This window comes from Emys orbicularis, chromosome 8, assembly GCF_028017835.1.
Source record: "Emys orbicularis isolate rEmyOrb1 chromosome 8, rEmyOrb1.hap1, whole genome shotgun sequence".
Lineage (NCBI taxonomy): Eukaryota > Metazoa > Chordata > Testudines > Emydidae > Emys > Emys orbicularis.
In genome coordinates this window covers 3865013-3883350 of record NC_088690.1, presented here as the reverse complement: position 1 = coordinate 3883350, position 18338 = coordinate 3865013, and the positions used below count along the sequence as shown (strand labels likewise).

Below are 18338 nucleotides of genomic sequence, written 5' to 3'. Positions count from 1 at the left end.
GTTCCTCCCTGGGCCGGGCAGCGCAGGGTGGACTCCATCCCCCAGCAGCCCCCGGGCAGGGTGGCGCGGTGACGGCGGCGGTGCGCGTTTTGAAACCCTCGGAGGGCGAGAAGCGGGGCCCAAAGGGCGCTGGGGCGTCGGAGCCGCGCACCAGGTCCGGGAGCCTGTGGCACCGGTAGTAGGGACCCTCTCCCCGCCCTGGGGCTCCCAGCTCGGCGCGAGCCCGGTGTCGCCGCTGGGAGCCGAACCCTCCGCCCCCCCCCCCCCCGCTTCCGCCCTAGGCCTCGTCCCACAGAGACACCGGGGCCGCCGCAGATCCCCTCGCCCCGCCCCCTCCCCAAAGCCCCATCTGCCTGCCCCCCACCTCCCCAGACCCCTCGCCCCGCCCCTCTGCCTGCCCCCCCACACCTCCCCAGAGCCCCTCGCCCCGCCCCTCTGCCTGCCCCCCACCTCCCCAGACCCCTCGCCCCGCCCCCCTCCCCAAAGCCCCATCTGCCTGCCCCCCCACCTCCCCAGACCCCTCGCCCCGCCCATCTACCAGCCCCCCCACACCTTCCCAGAGCCCCTCGCCCCGCCCCTCTGCCTGCCCCCCACCTCCCCAAAGCCCCCTCACCCCGCCCATCTGCCTGCCCCCCACCTCCCCAAAGCCCCCTCACCCCGCCCATCTGCCAGCCCCCCAACACCTCTCCAGACCCCCTCACCCCACCCATCTGCCAGCCCCCCCACACCTCCACAGAGCCCCCTCTCTCCGCCCATTTGCCAGCCCCTCCCACACCTCCCCAGAGCTCCCTCTCTCTGCCCATCTGCCAGCCCCTCCAACGCATCCCCAGAGCCCCCTCACCCTGCCCATCTGCCAGGCCCCTCAACACCTCTCCAGAGCCCCCTCACTCCACCCTTCTGCTAAGGCCCTCTGTCAGCCCCCCCTCCCCACCGCTCTGTCAGGCTCCCCAACACCTCCCCAGAGAACCCTGCTCTGACCCTCTGCCATTCTCCCCACCCCACCCCCTTGATACCTCCCCTCTTCTCACCCCACCCCTCCACCAGGCCCCTCTGCTAGCCCCTCCCCATGCCTCTCCAGAGCTCCCCCCCACTGGCACCTCCCCAGACCCTTCTGAGACCTGACTCCCCCCCCCCCCCCCCCCCAAAAAAAAAAAAAAAACACCCTGCACCACTACAGACACAGATTTCTGTGGTGGGAGCCCTGGGCTTTCCCTGCCTCCTTCACCCCTCTCTGAGGACAGGGCATGGCCCTGCCCCAGCGTCGGTTTAAGGCTCACACAAAGCGGATGGTGTGTATTTTACGGCATCGCCAGCGCTATGGCAGGGTGCTGTGCTTGGCCCTAGGAGATGGTCCGTATGGAAGTCTGCTTCTCCTCTGGGCTCTGCACTGCCCTGGCCCAGTACCAGTGAGCCTCTATCAGGCCTAGCTTATGAAATCCGTTCTGGGTGTGAATTATGTAGGAGTCTCAGGATTTTTAGACCCTGCACTTTGCCCTCAGTCCTATATCCTCCCATTTATTTCTCTTAATATACATGTATATTTATTTGAACTGTAATAGGAGCATAGACTGTATAGAGAGAAAAATCTCTTTGCTGATGGTTTTACAGGTCAATCCAATATCTTCACCACGTTGGGCTCTGTTCCATCCCTCAGCTTTATACACCAAGGGCTGATCCTAGATTACTTTGTCATTGGTAAACAGTTAAAAGCACCTGCCTACCAGCCACATGAACTGGGACACACAGCTCAACTCCATACTGACTGCAACAGACAGCAACGTGGCTAAAATAAAGGCAAGTTCAGCTGCATTGTCATCTCTTTCTTGTGGCTTAGACTCTCACTCCAGGAAAGTCCTATTTAAACAAGTGCTGGATCCCTTGGTTCCTTGAACTATGTTGGTAACATCGCTGTAGGTGAAGTCACCAGGACTGGTTTTTGTAGCTGCTTTGGCTAGTATTGTAATGGTTGTAGAGTTCCCTGCCCTCTAGAGACTGACTGAATGTTTCACGTTGATAGTTGGATTCAGGAAAAATGACTTTCACACAGGTCTTTTTCAGTGCTAGACTGGAGCGATCAAGGCTTCCAGTGTCCTTAGAAGGGATGAAAATTGAAATGCTTCTGCAAATATTTCAAGGACAAAAATGCCCAGGAAGAGGGAGCGATTCCTCAGGGTGATCCAAGGCCCTAGAAGAGAAAAGGGATGAAATGGGAATGCAGCATGGATAGGGCACTGGACTGAGAGGAAGCACCTAATTCCTGTGTAATAAGCAACTTCTAGAACTGGATGGCTGTCCACTGTTTGCAAACATCACAATCCAGGCCTCTTTGCCCAAATAAAATCCACCTCCATGTTTACTGCAGATACTTATGGAAACTATGTCCTCAAGGTCCTCTGTGTAGCTCATTTTTGTCCCTTCAGTGAAGAGAGATTCTCTTGACTTTCCCAAGAAAGTTGGATCTTTTATTGAGCAGGATTATTCTGTCAGCCCTGCAGAACCTTTATTATACAACAGTTCAGAGGAAGGGGTGTGCTCTTTTGGATAGATGCAAGTGGTTTTCTTTAAAGACCAGTGGATGAGCACCTCGGGTTTCGTCAGGCCTTGCTGCGATATCTACCCCATAAAAGCATGGATTAACGTGAAAGGGAGCCAATTTGTGGGTAGTATGACGTGCAGCTCTGAGATGTATTATTTTATCGTTAGAGCCAGGACAGATGGCTGTGTTATAGAGAAGGCAGCAATAACATTAGGGGGAGAGTGGTCTAGTGCTTAGAGTGGGGAACTGTGCTTTGGGATTGCTGAGTTCTGTTCCCACCTCTGCCCCAATTTACTGTTTGGACAAGCCCTGAACTATTCTCTGCCTCAGAGATTATGGGCAAAAGGGTGCTAGAGGTACACTATTGTTTTAAAGCTACTGGTGCTACTCCTAAGTAATCAGCCATGGGGGAAGGGACCCACTTACATTGCAGTTTCAGTCTGGCTAGAGAAAGCACTAGGAATGCTGTTAGATTTTTTCAAGTTCTATGACTATCCTGATGTACCTAATATGGTAATTGTTTCACATAATTAAAACCATGTCTTTTGTGAACATTTTTCATAGATTAAAAAGTCAGAAGGGACCACTGTGAAATCTAGTCCAACTTCCTGTATAACACAGACCATAGGACCTCCCTGAATTCATTTCTGTTTCAACTAGTTTCCCTCCTGGATTTCCCCACATACTTCACCCTTCTGTTCCTCTGTCCACTCCTCAATCACCGTTGTTGCAATTTAGTTGATTTGAGGAGTCACCATTGAGAACACGAGGGCACTTCCTAATCTGTCCTTTGGTGTTAACACCCCATCCTGCTTCGATTTAAAGACCGATCCAATGTGGAAACCAGTGTGAGATACACAGGAAGGAGTGGTAGGGTGTGTAACTTTCCCCTGTCCTTTAGTGTCTTTACCACTTAATCTGGTTTCTCTTTCTCTATTACAGCAGCGTCTGAACACAACCAGCATCTCTTCCAAAGGTAACAATCTGTTTGTCTCAAGCATTTGAAAAGCACTTGCTACCCTAGCATTGAGGTTCTGTAGGAATATCCATTGCGTTGTGCAATCATATGTTGTTGCTGTGTCTCAAATGGATGATTATACCTTCTTTATTTTTATTTTGTAAGAGCTGTTGATGCCTTTGGTTTAAAATCCAGGCAACTTCTGTACCCATGTAGCAAAGCAATGGCCATTTCAAGCCCCTCTTATTGGTTATCCATACAGTGGTTCCATGGTGCGCAGACCTGCCTGTTCTAATGACTCTACATGTGATTGTATAATTCAAGCAGCGAGAGGAAAGAATCTAGCTTCTGCTTTTTAAAACTTCAGTTTGGCCTTTTCCAAGTTCCCTGACTTGGGCACTAGCTGAGGCAAGTCTAACAGTGTGGTAAACAAGTGGGTTCCCTTCCCTGCAGCCCTAGTAACTCCTGTTACTTTTGATCTCTTAGTGGATTTGCTGCTTGACAGAATAAACACTGAGAAGGTTGCATTTGATGAGTCTCTGGCTGGATTTTGGCAACCGGGTCCTACCTGCCTAAGTCTTCCACACTGCAGGATGGCAACAGAGGAGCTTGCAGCAATCAGCAGTCAGCTGCGTTCGCAAGCTAAGGTAACTCCAGAGTGCTGATGACATTAGCCTCTCTACTAAGGGGAAAGAGACAGGTTTAACTAGCGAGCTTAAAATACACACTCCTTACACTGGATGCCCTGGACTGTGGAGATCCTCTCTTTGTCACATGATGGGAAAAGCCTCTCCCTGTTGAGCCAGTGAATGTTGCTCTTTGAGACAGCTGGAAAGGTCTCCACATGAAGATTTGAGGTGTTCCTTTCTCTCCCCATCACCCTGCTTGAGAGTGTGTTGCCTCTGCAGCACTCCCAGTTCCTGCCAGCACATGGCTGAAGCTGCAGGGACACTTCACATGTCCTTTAAAGCAAAGTAACTTCCCAGGAGCACTCACTTTCCTTTCCTCTCTGTGAGATCCCCTCTATCCCTCTGAGCGCTGAATCTTCTCCCTGCCCCTCATCACAGCCTTCATCCTTCCAACAAGGAGGGTCATAGGAGATTCCTTGGAAGCCCCTCTATCCTGCTCAGCCGAATGTGGTTGCTTTAGAGCAGGCCTGCACAACATGCGGCCTGCGTGGGCGCAGTGTGCGGCCTGCGAGGGGTGAGTAGGCAAGCAGCGGGTGAGGGAGGGGGGCTGAGGAGGCGAGCGGGCGGGCAGTGGTGGGGGGTAAGTAAGCGAGCCGGGGGGGGGGCTGAGGAGGCGAGCGGGCGGCAGTGGCGGGGGTGCAGGTGAGCCGGCGGCTGAGGAGGCGAGCGGGCAGGCAGTGGCGGGGGTGCAGGTGAGCCGGCGGCTGAGGAGGCGAGCGGGCAGGCAGTGGCGGGGGTGCAGGTGAGCCGGCGGCAGGGGAGGGGGGCTGAGGAGGCGAGCGGTGAGTTGGTGGCTGACCTGGTCTACTGATCTGGTCTGGCTCCCATCCCCTCTCCAAGGGTTGCAGATGTCTGGAGGTGCCTGCCTTCCATGCCTTCCTCATTCACACCTCATTCATTCAACAGGGCAATTGATTACAAAGTGGGGGGAAGATCTTATTCTACTTCTAGCAAAAAGACATTTTTCTTTTACCTTAATTATACTACCTTAGGAGCCCGCTATAACATATTACAAAGGTTTAATACCGCTGTTTTGGTGGGGCGGCGCTGGGGAAGGAGGGTTTGTTTCCGTGGGGGGGGGGTGTTTCGGGGGGCTGGGCGGCGCTGGGGGGGGTGTGTTTCCATGGGGAGGGTGGCGCGGGGGGGGGGGGGGGGTTGTTTCGGCGGGGCTGGGCGGGGCGGGGGTTCGGCGGGGGCGGGGGTTCGGCCCTCAGCTGTTTTCTTTGGAGTAATATGGCCCTTGCCACTTTACGAGTTGTGCAGGCCTGCTTTAGAGTCAGTCTCGAGATGCCCCGCAACATTCCCAGCTTCTGAAACTGCACAAAGCAACTGAGTTCTTCCCTGCACTAAATTATTTCCATGTGAGACTTGTTCTCGTCCTGCTCTTCCCCCCAGGTCATTGAGTCCCTCACCCAGTCAGTAAATCGACTGAAGCAGGAGAAGGAGCTCCAGCAGCAGCAGATCCATAATCTGGAAGGTACTGATTCTGGGATGTTCAGAGATTGCTCCCCATCTGACTGTTTGGGATGACAACAGGCTGTGAGTGCAGCTCCCCAATGGGGCACAGTCCAGTTCTCTACTCTGCTGAATATATAGAGCTCAAACCTAGAGTAGAAACCTGGTGTTCCAACTCATAGTCCTTTGCTCTAACCCTTACGAAATACAACCTTTACATCTGTTGGTACAGATGCTTGTAGGTTGTTGGCTCAGACAATGGAACACTTGGTTTGCATCTCTCACGTGTTCTACCCAAGAGTATCACTTGTTCAGAATATGCCATGAAGACCGGACTCCCCTTATGCCTCTGGAGTGTGCTGGCAGAGTGGTGAAGGGAGCTCTTGAACTGGCACTGATTATGCTGTACCGTTTCAGGGGATCAGCAGAGGCCCCCAGTGCCCTGTGTGGTCAGTCCAGCGCCTTACATCAGCAGTGAACTGACTTTTGAGACCATTGTACTGTGTATTATCCAACCCCACCCTTTCCCTTTGCAGGCTAAAGCCTGATCGTTTTCCGTCCTTTTGTTTGTTGTTGCAGAGGAGGTTGGTCGATTGCATAACAGCCCTCAGAGTGGCTTGGAGTCCCTGCTGGGGCGGAGAATGGAAGGGCTGAAGAGCGAGCTTCGTAACTTGCGACAGCAAGTGTTTCACCAGCCGGATGGAGATTGCACCCCGGATGTGTATCCCAGCTCCAGCGTCATGCAGGAGGTGCATGAGAGGTTAGCTCTGGGCCTTTACAGCCGTGTGGGTCATGGGAAATTAAGGCTGTTGCTTCCTTTCCCCAGGGGGTAACCCTCTCTCTCCTTTATTTTAGCAAAAAGCTCCTGTGGCGAGAATACGAGTGTGTGAGGAGAGAGGTGGAGCAACTGAAGCACAAGCTCAGTGAGTGTTGCTCTGGACTGCTCCCAGAGCAGGTCCCTGCCCTGTGGGCCTGACAGATGCCTGGAACCGGGTGGGAAGCAGCCTGCAGTTGGGAGCATCATGTTATTTGTTGTAGTGGACAGTTCCCTCAGGAATGGAAGAGTAGGGGATGCTGTGGTGAATTGGCAGAGTTGGAGGGGAAGTGTGGGAGCATGCACTGGGCTTGCTAGCTCAGTCAGACTCCCACCAGGGCATGGGCAGAGTGGTGGGAGGGGAACATGCACTGGGTCTCCCCACTCTGTCTGACTCTGTGTGGTGCACTGTGGTGCTCTGAGAGAAGGGGTCCATTCAGTGAATGGTTGGTGCATTGCAATACACTTCTGTAGCTGTTTTTCATACTTCACCCCCGCCCTGTCCTTAGAGAGGCAAGAGGGGGAGGGAATTCATAATGATACTGACTTCCTTTGTAAAGTGCTTTGAGATCTACTGCTGAAAAGTGCTATGTGAGAGCTGGCTGGCATTATTAGTACTGGGCCTTTCTCAAGGATGCTATGGGATGTCAGGTACCTTGGCTGGGCATAGACCAGAGACAGCCCTGAAAATACCTTGGTCCTAGATTATCACACTGTCTCTCTACTCTTCAAAGCGACTGTGTAAAAATGACCCCTTCATACTCATAAGCCACCACTCAGTCAGATTGTCTGTTTGTAGTAACTACTTCACTCCTATTAGGGGTGCAGAGCTGACATAACCATGGGAGGGGGAGCTGGGTTCTATTCTGGCACTTGAATCATAAACAGAATCTCCAATTATGGGCTAAATTCTGCTCTCCCTATATTGCAGCAGCTTCTGTGGAGGCAGTTAAGTGTAACCAAGAGCAGAATTTGAGGTGCAGAATCTTTGGTAATTACATGAAACAGAAGGAACCTCGCTTGACTCTCAGATGCCAAGCTGAATTTACTGCAGCAGCTCTTTTGCATTCCAGTAAGGCCGAAAGTTCCCAGCCAGGATCAGGTCCCCATTGTGCTAGGTGCGGTATAAATACATGGTGAGAGTCAGTCCCTGTCCCAAAGAGCTTACCATCTGAATAGACAAAACACAGAGTAGGGGAAAGGAATATAACCATCTTTTTTACTTCTTATAAACTGAGCATGTCAAATATAGTCATTGAACGGCAATAAATGGGGAACCACCAATGTCATTTTCACAGTCATGTGTCAGAGTAGAACTGTATGTAAAGGGCTTCGTGTCAATAACAGCGTTCCCATTTGTGCCTATTGTATAGCTGTGAAAGGAATAGATCTGGGTATTGTATATGAGTCCCATGGAGGTCTGGTAGCTGCTCCTGCTGTTCACATGAGTTCCTCAGTAGAATGTAGTCCTGGCATGAGAGGTGCCCACTGAGCTTTTGTCTGAATATGCACAGAGAAAAGTGAGTGCTGAGGTGACCATTAAAAATCAGGCACAGAATAGAATTAGATTCTGCTATGACTCAGCTCTGTGGCCAAAACCAATCCAGTTCACTATGTAGTTACATTGCTTTCCTTCTTAGACCGACAGGAGGAGGATCTAGTCAATCAGATGTCTGAAACTGATGAAATGAAGAGAACTCAAAGTCGATACTGCAAGGTACATAGCTTTACAGGTTCACCTTCCCCAGGCAAAATCGGGGGGGAGGGATAGCTCAGTGGTTTGAGGATTGGCCTGCTAAACCCAGGGTTGTGAATTCAATCCATGAGGGGGCCATTTAGGGATCTGGGGCAAAAATCTGTCTGGGGATTGGTCCTGCTTTGAGCAGGGGGTTGGACTAGATGACCTCCTGAGGTCCCTTCCAACCCTGATAGTCTATGATTCTATGATTACATGCATTTTTAAAGCATGTGATAGTTTGATAACCTGTGGAACTCACTGATTCCAGATGATAGGAAAATTGTAAGTAAAATTCTTAAAAGAGGGGTTAGGCACACATATGAATAGCATCTGCAGTGCAAGCAGCTAGAGTAAATGACATTGGCTGTCGATCCTTATGCTTCTGGCGTATACTGATCACCAGCTGGGGGCAGGAAGTATATCTTCTCTTTGGATAGTATTGTAAAACTATCCAGGAAATTTATGGGAGTTTTATATCTTCCTCTGAAGACTGGAGAAAAGCTCATGGATTTGATGATCTGTTCCCATATGGTGGAGCCGTTATTTCTCAGGCTTCCTGCGTTTACATAATCTAAAAGGTTTATTGGTGCTACATTAATCAACACCGGGACATTACTACGTTTTCCAGTGTGCTTCAGATTTCAGTATTTATTCCTTAGGGTAGATCCAACTCCTGTGTGTACCTGGAATTATGGGAGGGGCCACTGTAATCCCTGTTTATAAGGGGCCACATTAATGAAATTAAGCACTGAGACCCAATAGTGAGGTCCAACTGTAGCAATTCTCTTTCCTATGTAATTTAAGTGTTTATCAAACAATACTGGCATGCTCACAGTCAGGGCCGGCTCCAGGCATCAGCTTAACAAGCAGGTGCTTGGGGCAGCCAAGGGAGAGGGGCGGCACCTGCGGCAATTCGGGGACGGCAGGTCCCTCACTCCCTCTAGGAGCGAAGGACCTGCCGCCGCCGATCGCGGCTTTTTTTTTTTTTTTTTTTTGCTTGGGGCGGCAGAAATGCTGGAGCCGGCCCTGCTCACAGTATTTCTAAGACACCTGTCATATGCGTAGCTAGGTGCCATGTAGAAAACTAAGCTCAGTATGGTTACAGTCTGCAGAGGGTGACTTATTTTTATTTGATATTGGTATTGCAGTAGTGCCATTGACAAACACAGTCCTTGATCCAAAGAGCTAACAATGTAAGAAGACAAGTGATATATGAAGGGTTGGGGAGAAGAGTATATTCAAAATATATACAAGTGTTCATGTTCGTAGAAAAAAGCCAGCATATATATCTAAAAGTTTCTGACTGTCCCCATCATAGCCACCAGGACTTGGTTGATTTCTTGTAGACGTCACTGCAGAAGTTGGAGGGATTTGGAACAAAAGGTGGTGCCCTTATGGGTCACTTCAGGGAGAGCATTCCATGCATAAGGTGTGAAGACATTTGTGATGGAGGCTGGCAGAGCAGAGGGAGAGAAGGGATAATGCGGTGGGAAACACATGGACAAGTAGGAAGGGGCAGAGTTGTGAAGGGCCTAAAATACATCGAAGCTAACGATCAGACCTGGCTATATTTCTCAGCCAGCTGCAGCCCCTCTAACCCTTTTAGAAACCACCTGCTGTCTGGTGCCTCTGGACAAGTAGCCCCCGTAACCTGCTGCCCAAGAGACTCTGGCGGCGCATTCTCAAACTGATTGGTGTTTTTATACATTACGGCTGGTCAAAATGCAGTCTGTGGGCCAAGCATGGACAGCAGAGATGTACAGTGTGGCCCTAATTTCCATTAAGGAGGCTGGGTCAAGGGGTACAGGTTCCAGTATGCTGTACTCCATCTTGATCTGAGCACACCAAACTGTAAAGGAACATAAGCCCACCGCCTTCTGTGTTGGAGAAGTGAAGTGCTTGTTGCCACGGATAGCATGTTTTGTGTCAGCTGTGCTTTCCCCAAGCTGTTCCAGGTCTGTACATTGAGCAAGTCACACATGCATGTTCTGCTGGGCTCAGCACTGCTGTGTAGAATCAGAGGCTCTCTGTGGGGAGCCCTTTTGGCAGTGACTGACTGTCCCCCCTCATCCACAGATGCTGGAAGATTTGATGAACAGTCACAAAACTCAATCTGATGACTTGGACAAAGCCAGGTTGGAGACACGGAGCACCCAGCAGGAGCTCGGCCACATCAAGTAGGGGAAATGCACCTTCCACGGGTCTTGTGGGACATGTGGTACCACATGTGTGCACACACCATGCATTGCTGGCAATATGGGGTGCATTCCTCACCCAACTGAGCTCGGCACATCAGCTGCAAGTGTAGCTCTTTGTATATCCAAGAGATATTTCACCACAAACCACATGGGAATGGCACAAGTGTATGTGCTGCTGTGTGACCACTGTTCAGTGCCCCTGTGTGAAAGGAGTTGTGGGTAATATCAGCTTAGTTGCTAGTAGGCAGGTGTCCACATCGCAACTAGCACTAATAGACCCTTTGCTTGCACCCTCAGAGAAGGCAGAGCTGAACTCCTCTCTTGCTTCTAGAGGGGGGTCTCTGCAGGTCACGATTGAGACCTGTTATCGAGGCAGTGTGGGGAAGCCGTCACTGTATCTGCTTGGTTGATAGAGAACATCCATCTCCAGGGTTGGCAATCCAGCACCTTGGCCAATGAGGCATTTCGGTTTCTAAATGCATAAAGTGCCGAACCGCGAGCCCTGGAGGTTCCAGTACGTGGGCAGCTCAGTTCAAGCTTGCCCACTGCCTGGGCGAGGAGTCCCAACTAGGGGCAGGTGGAGAGTTCAGGCTCCGTGATCCATTCAGTCTTTGGTCTCTCTGCTGAGGCAGCTAACAAGGGGACCAGTTGTGATGGTATCTGTTTGTGATGGAGACACCTATACCTTGGGAACTAGACTGAGTACCCCACTTCACTTCACACAGGCACAGAGCAGCCATCCAGTGTGACTGACTTCTTGCTGTTCTATTCTGGGCTAACCCTAGACTGTTGACCTGGAGATGAAAGGCTCCATATCTAATCACGGCTCTCCTGTGCCCTCTAGTCCATGTGGGTATACACTGTGTAAACAAGCATGCTCATGTTCCCCCTCCACAAGCCCTCTACCATGGGCACTGGCTGACTTCTGACGCTCCTTCTCTGTCACTCGCTGAGTGAACCCACTTGATGCTGTTCAGAAAGTGGTGATTCCCCTGTTTAGTTCTTTCCCTTTCTATTACCTCAGTAGGAATTCCCTTCGGCCTGGGGCCTCTTCTCTTGAAGAGACGCCCACTTGTGTCCCTTAAACCCCTGCCTTCCCTGCGTCCCCCTGCTCTCCTCTTGCTTTCCTGTGCTGTCACGTTCCTATGATGGACCATTCCGAGAAAGGAAACTGACTCTACCTTTTGGCTGTGATCTCCACACAGCTGGGCCTTGCATGCTCTGGCCTCTTCCCTGGAGAGGACGGTGACATTAGAGCTTCCCCTTCAATGATTCATAGCTCTGTGCTACTGTTCCTTTAATTGTGCCCTTGTCTTTCCAATCCAGCTGGCCCAGGGGTATCTGGGGATTCTGTGTATGCCACTGTCTCTAACCCTCTTTCCCACACACCCAGGTGCCACAATGGGATAATGTGTCACAGGAATGCCAACCACCCCTTCAGTTGCAGGCAGTGTTCCCCAGATGGTGTGCCCCAGACCTCCCTTCCTAGGGGAGCACTCTCTCCATTCATTAACATCAGGCTGATACTGAAGACCTTTGCAATACAGCAGGGCTGGGACTATTTATTAAATATTTGTTCCTGAAAGGTCTTTATTTGGAATCCCTGTGTTCTCTAGAGATGTAGCAGGTAAGTCAATGCCAAGCAATATCGCATAGAGCCGTTCATCCTGAAGGATCTCAAACAATGTGCAGCGTGGTGACACCCACCACTACAATGCCGTCACTACTGGGGTTGTACCTGGTAGGCTCTTTAACACCCAACAGCAACACTTTACAAGACTTTGGGGCAGGATGTGAAGCATATATTATCCACCTGAAAATGCATGGGGTGGGAGGAGCCTAAGAAGGCAGAGTATAACTACAGTAGAACCTCCGAGTTATGGACACCTCGGGAATGGAAGTTGTTCGTAACTGAACGAAACGTTCTGGTTCTTTCAAAAGTTTACAACTGGACATTGACTTAATACAGCTTTGAAACTTCACTGTGCAGAAGAAAAATGCTGCTTTTAAACATCTTAATTTAAATGAAACAAGCGCAGAAACAGTTTCCTTAGCTTGTCAAATCTTTTTTTTTTTAAACTGTCCCTTTATTTTTTTAGTAGTTTACGTTTAAGGCAGCACTGTACTGTATTTGCTTTTTTTGGGGTCTCTGCTGCTGCCTGACTGCGTACTTAAATGCGGTGTGTGGTTGACTGGTCAGTTTGTAACTCTGATGCTCCCAACTCTGAGGTTCTGCTGTATTGCAAATAGAATTGAGCTGGGACACTAGAGATGCATGCCTGGCCCCTGCAGGGATGAGCCCTTCACATCACTCGGCAGTGCCCCATCTGATGGGCACATGTAGCACTGGCTGGCTCTGCAAGGAGCTGTGTCCAGGTCTCTCCTTGAGGGAGACTGATGAGGAATGATACTAAAAACATTAGGCATTCCCTAGTGCTTTCCAGCCAAGGATCTCAAAGCCCTTTTCAGACACAGTTCATTCTCACAATCTTCCTCTCCATCACCCCAGTGAGGTAGATGGGGAAAGGAACAGTACCAGAGCTGGGATTGGAACCCAGGTGTCCTGACTTCTTGTTCTCTCTTCTGAACCCCCGTTAGTCGCTTATATTCACCCCTACTCCCCAAAATCCATAAATAACCATTAGTGTTCTTAGTGGAAAATATCTGTGAAAACATCCATGGTCCGGCATGGCTCTGTTATTAGAATCTTCTTGATGAATTTGCTCTGACATCAGAAACCAAACTTGCCTCCTGTACTATAATAACCCACTGTGGAGGATGTTACGTTAACTCAGTGAGTCATCTCCAATAATGAGATCTAATTGCAGTTCTCCTGTAATTAAGTATTGATTCTTTTTCCCTTTCTGTAAAAGCCTCAGATCTCCCCACCCCCCATGCCCTACACCCCACATACAATGAGTTGCTCAGCAGAGCTGAATCCACCTTGAACCATGAGTTTACCAAAATCCCTCATTGCAGAAAATCCCAAGAATGACTTTTGTCTCTCTCCTGGCAGCTGTTTCTGTCCCTGGAGCTAATCAGTGTTGTTGGTTTTGTTTCAATCAGATCCACCGTCACTGACCTGAAAGACCAAATGAAAAATCTGCCCTTCGAAGAGAAGTCATACACTAAGCCCGTAGGAAAGGAAAGTGCTCATGGGAGTAAGTGATGCTAGTCCTCTCGGGTAGAGCTGGTTGGGAATTTTCTGACAAAATAGAGTTTTGTTGGCAAATGCTGGTTTGTTGAACCTGAAATGTTTTGTGGAAACATCCTTGGGTTTGACAAACTTTCATCAAATCACAGACAGGGTTCCAATGGAAACCTGCCTGGTTTGGTGGTGGGCTCCTAGGGTCCATGGCTCTGGGGTAGCCCCACCATGCGGACTGCCTGGGGGCCAGGGAGCAGGGGGCTTCCTGGGTCTGTGACTCTGGGCAGCCCTACCATGTCCGGGATTCCAGGCTCCCTGCCTGAAAGCCTCAAGTCCTGGCATGGAGTCAGAGATGGGAGTGCAGGGGCATTGCCTCTAGTGCGTGTCCAGTGCACGTCCAGTCTCGATTTACATGATTCAGGGCCTGGCTCTCCATCCCTTTGTTCAGTTATTTACACCAGTGCAGAAGAGGAGTATGATGCTGTGAAACCAGAATGGTTGTATTGCCTATGAAGACAGTGAGGAATCGGGCCTATGGTCTTTAACCATGAGCTCAGCTCTTAACTTATCCTGCTTGTTGGTGTGTTTCTCTTAGTGGAAAGCAATGATTTGTTGAGAGAAGAGGAGATATTTTTTTCCTCCCTGAGTGATGATTCTGCCTCTGAGCTCAGTCTCACAGATGTCAGCTCGGATGAGCTCTCTAGTGCCACAGAGATTAAGGAGCCTGAAGGTAAGAGAAGTATGACTGGTTTAGGAGCCCTTGATATCCTAAGAATATAGTTGTTTTCAGTGGGAATGTGGATGTTAGATGTGTGACTGCCTTGTGGGGAGAGGGGAATCTCTTTGTACATCCAGTCCCTATTTTGTGTCCCTAAAAGTGTTTCAGTATTTGTAATGCCCAAACTCGTAACTTGACAAGAGCCCTAAGGCCGTGCTCAATTTAGGTGTATGTATTTGGCATCTAAATATGGGAGGCAGCATGGTCTAATGGTCAGAGCATTGGACTAGGAGTCAGACTTCTTGGTTCTAATCCCAGCTCTCCACTTGTTAACAGATTTACTTTCCAGGGCTCCTTGTCTATCTGTTGTCAGGCCTAATCAGGTGGAAGGTGCTGTGTAAACAGAAGTATTATTTTGCATAAAATAGAGCATACTGCAGCCTCTCACATCTTTACTCTTGAGTGGCAGCCCTGAGGAGGGAGGGACAGTATCTTCTAGCATGCAGTGACCCAGAGGCTTTCCTTTGCGTGCTGGTGCCTAGTCTGTCCAAGTTGTGTACTAAAGATCAAGACTGTTTGTGGTCTGCATTGTAGAACTTCACTTTTCCCCTGTACCAAAGCATTTTATGCTGCTTGTTCTCTAATCTGACAAGGGTAATCTAGAATGCTGGCTGTGATGATTTGGGAACTCCATCTACACAGCTTGTGAACTGATTAGTATTGTGAAGTTGTTAAGAAATGTTTGTATCACGGAATGCCTTTATGTATATATGGTGTCCACCATGCTTCTGTCAGGTCTCTCCAAACTAGGGACAGAGGTGGGTGGCTAGAATTTAATGGCTGCCTATCCAGGTGGAAACACCTGAATGAAAATGGTTTAGTTGAGGCTGAGGATACTTTCCCCAACTTGTCTGCAGGGAGTGGGGAGAGTGGAAAGGACAAAGACAGATGTGAGAATGGGGGAGTTTAAACAGCCCCTGAGAGCCACACGGGGAGTTTTGGGCAGGAGAGGGTAAGGGCATAGAACAGCCAGGGTCAGAGAGATGAGGTGGGGAGAGAAAGTTCCATGTTTCAGAACGCAAGCTAGGCACAGCAGCAGAAGGATCCTGGATGGCCCCAGAGGACTCTGATCCTAGCCCAAAGAAAGCTGAGTAGTAGTGAGGAAACTGAGGCAGGGAAATGCAAATTGAGTTTATTGTTTGTATCGATCTGTGTATTTCTTGTGCAGTTAAGTAACAAGCTGTGGTATTAGAGTCCTTTGCAAAGTGTCTGTGCGCTGCATGTTGCTCCTAACACACGCCCCTTGAAGTAAACGACAGACCCAGAACACCCCATGGCTGGTGTTCTGGGAGAGGAAATGTTTCAGCTGAGGGGGGTTGGAGGAGGATGAAGAGGAAGAAAAACCTGAGTGGCCACCACTGTTTCCCAGGGGCTGGGCTGTGGGCTGCATAGTCTCAGCTCTCAGGAGGGTGTGCTAGATAGTGGATCTGCACCCTTAGGGTGAGCCTAGAGGCCCCAAGATAGAGACAGTACATGGCTTCTCTTCAGACGTTGGAGGCTCAAAACAGTCTGGTGAGTGGCCAAGAGGGGCGCTTGACTGGACCTGTGACACTGGCATCCAAAGCACTTGGATCACGGTTAAAACTGTGGTGCCCTGTGGTGTCCGTTGTTTGAGCCTCCCTTCCAGTCTTGTTTCAGGGTAACGTTAAGCTGCAATATGAGGGCCAATTATAATACTACCAATAATAATAATAATACTTAGCATTCCCCAGGGGTGCCAGGAGGTCAGTTTTTAATGTCACTCCATGTTTGGTTTGGTGCTGACACTAAGGCCTGGTCTACACTGGGGGGTGGGGTGTCGATGTAAGATACGCAACTTCAGCTACGGGAATACCGTAGCTGAAGTCGACATATCTTATTCTGATTTACCTCCCGTCCTCACGGCGCGGGATCGACGGCCGCGGCTCCCCCGACGACTCCGCTACCGCCGCTCGCTCCGGTGGAGTTCCAGAGTCGACGGGGAGCGCGTTCGGGGATCGATATATCGCGTCTTAACGAGACGCGATATATCGATCCCCGATAAATCGATCGCTACCCACCGATACGGCGGGTAGTCTGGACGTACCCTCAGCCAATGAGGTTAGGAAGGTGAAAATCACCGATTTTCGAAAGGCTCATCTTCTACACTATATAGCCCTTTGGATTTCAGCATTGCTTCAGGATGTTAAAGACCCTTGTGTTTGCATTAACACGTAGCCTTGGGGGAATTCCCAGCTCCAGGAACAAAGGGGTTAATGTTCTTTTAAAGGAAATTCATGCCCTACTTCAGTAAAATGCTTAAGATTCTCGTGAATGGGGCCTTTAAGGCACATGAAATTGCCTTGAGTTCTGTTTTTGCTAAGTACAAATCCCGCTGAGTCAGTCTTTACTAGTAAAGCTGCTACAGTTAACAGCTTTGCAGATGCAGTTGTAACATGTCCAGTTGCTGTTGGGATGTTCCCTAAGCAATCTCCCCAGGACATATCAAGGGATTAAATTCCCTTCTCCAATATTACTTGCAGGCACATGTCAGGGACTGAGTTTAACATTTGATCAGCAAAGCCCTGTGTCAGATAACATGCATAATTTCATAAGAGGAAGCTAGTTATCCTATATTATTGGTAGTAAATATTGATACCCAGAGGCCATGGTCGGGATTATAGTAGGAGTGCCCAAAGGCTGCTAGGAGGCAGGGGGCCATGATTAAAAAATATTTGCCAATACAAATTAGTCAAACCCACATTGTCAATGTGTTTTCTTGTATGTGCCTGAGTAGATGATGAATTGGCATTGCTTCGAGTTCATTGGTGACTCCAAACCAGCAGCAGATCAGCTTTGCCATCACTCTGCAGTTACAGGGAGGTTGTGGGCCATTTTTCTCGGTTGATGATGAGGACTTGAGCCTCAGAGTCCAGAGTGTGGCTAACTCCTCTGCAATGTGTCTGTAGGATCCAAAGACCTCTCCACCCCAAGCCTGGAGCAGGAGGACAGCACCCCCAAGGAGGAGGCTGGAAGCATGTCAGATGAGGACCTCAGCAGTGACCTGTTTGACAGTCTGCCTGAACTTAATCTGAGTGATCTTTAATGCTTAGCCAAAGAAAGCCCCCTTCTGTCAAATAAGAAAAATTAAAGATGGAAAGGGAATTGGCGTCTCAAAATGGACAGACTCCTCCTCTGAACTGTCAGCCACTTGGGCGGCTGGGGTGGAGGGGTGTTGCAGTGGCCCAAAGAGATCCCTTTGCGGGGAGACGAGCTCTGCACAGCCTGGTATCAGGCAGTCCGCACCTCCACTGACTTTGACTTTCAAGTACTCTCCAGAAGAAACCGATTGGGCTGTGTATTCCTGAGCTTCAGGTTGTAAGATTTGTTCTAACTCTGTTAGCTAAAGTGCTGGGCACGTATATGGAGACCTGTTCTGCCCTCTCTGCCTGGGTGGGGAACAGAGCCCTAGTAGGTGATCCATAAATTTACTCAGATAAGGGCCAAGAAGCCTCTAAGTGGCAGCTGAGTTTGCCAGGTGCTGGTAAATCCCTTCCCATGCAGGTAATTGAAGTGGTTTAAAAAGCTCCATTCTTGGAACAGTGTTTTCATGTCAATCATAAAGGGAAAATTGCTTTAATACAGGAGAAGACAGTTGAAATGGAGAGAGGCTGTGGCCTAAAATCCTGCCGTTCCCATTCTTCAGGCCTTGCACGGTCTGGGGTGTTTTAAATAAAGTTTTCCTAAGTAACTACTCTGATTTTACAGGAGTTACTTTATAGCCGGGGGTGGGGGGGGACAAGGGGAAGGAAGGGGGTGTGTTAGGTGAGAGTCGGAGGGCGAGGAGCAGAGAGTGGGTGTGCTTGACATTCCAGGTCCAGCGTTAGTGAGTGAGAGGAGAAGTCTAAGGGGCTGTGAAACAGGAGGGACGCAGAGATGCCACTAACCTTTCCCTGCCTCCTACCCTTCCCCGAGATACCAGTGTTGCTCATCCTGAAAAGTGGGTAGCAAAGGGAGGGGACGCTGATTTGGGGGGTTACACTGTTTAGTGCAGTGTGGCAGAGCT

The 18338-nt window shown here is 49.8% G+C and overlaps 1 protein-coding gene across 2 annotated transcripts; it reads left to right on the top strand.

The window, feature by feature from the left end:
* Positions 1–68: 68 nt before the first annotated feature.
* LOC135882302 (uncharacterized) lies at positions 69–18019 on the top strand. Of its 2 annotated transcripts, none has more exons than XM_065409171.1 (12): positions 69–154; positions 1704–1794; positions 3479–3512; positions 3981–4141; positions 5579–5660; positions 6218–6398; positions 6494–6561; positions 8093–8169; positions 10267–10367; positions 13455–13549; positions 14132–14266; positions 17242–18019. In XM_065409171.1, exons 2-12 carry the CDS (start codon positions 1729–1731, stop codon positions 17376–17378), a joined length of 1137 nt encoding a protein of 378 aa, XP_065265243.1. In that variant the 5' UTR covers positions 69–154; positions 1704–1728; the 3' UTR covers positions 17379–18019. The 2 variants fall into 2 exon arrangements, with proteins under 2 accessions (XP_065265243.1, XP_065265242.1); XM_065409170.1 differs by having other exon boundaries at positions 1609–1794.
* Positions 18020–18338: the final 319 nt, after the last annotated feature.

Bases quoted from the DNA above. Each gene is read 5' to 3' on its own strand.
- LOC135882302 (XM_065409171.1), top strand. From the start codon at position 1,729: ATGAACTGGGACACACAGCTCAACTCCATACTGACTGCAACAGACAGC. The intron at 6,562-8,092 runs GTGAGTGTTGCT...TTTCCTTCTTAG, and splicing joins GCAACTGAAGCACAAGCTCA to ACCGACAGGAGGAGGATCTA. The intron at 8,170-10,266 runs GTACATAGCTTT...CCTCATCCACAG, and splicing joins CTCAAAGTCGATACTGCAAG to ATGCTGGAAGATTTGATGAA.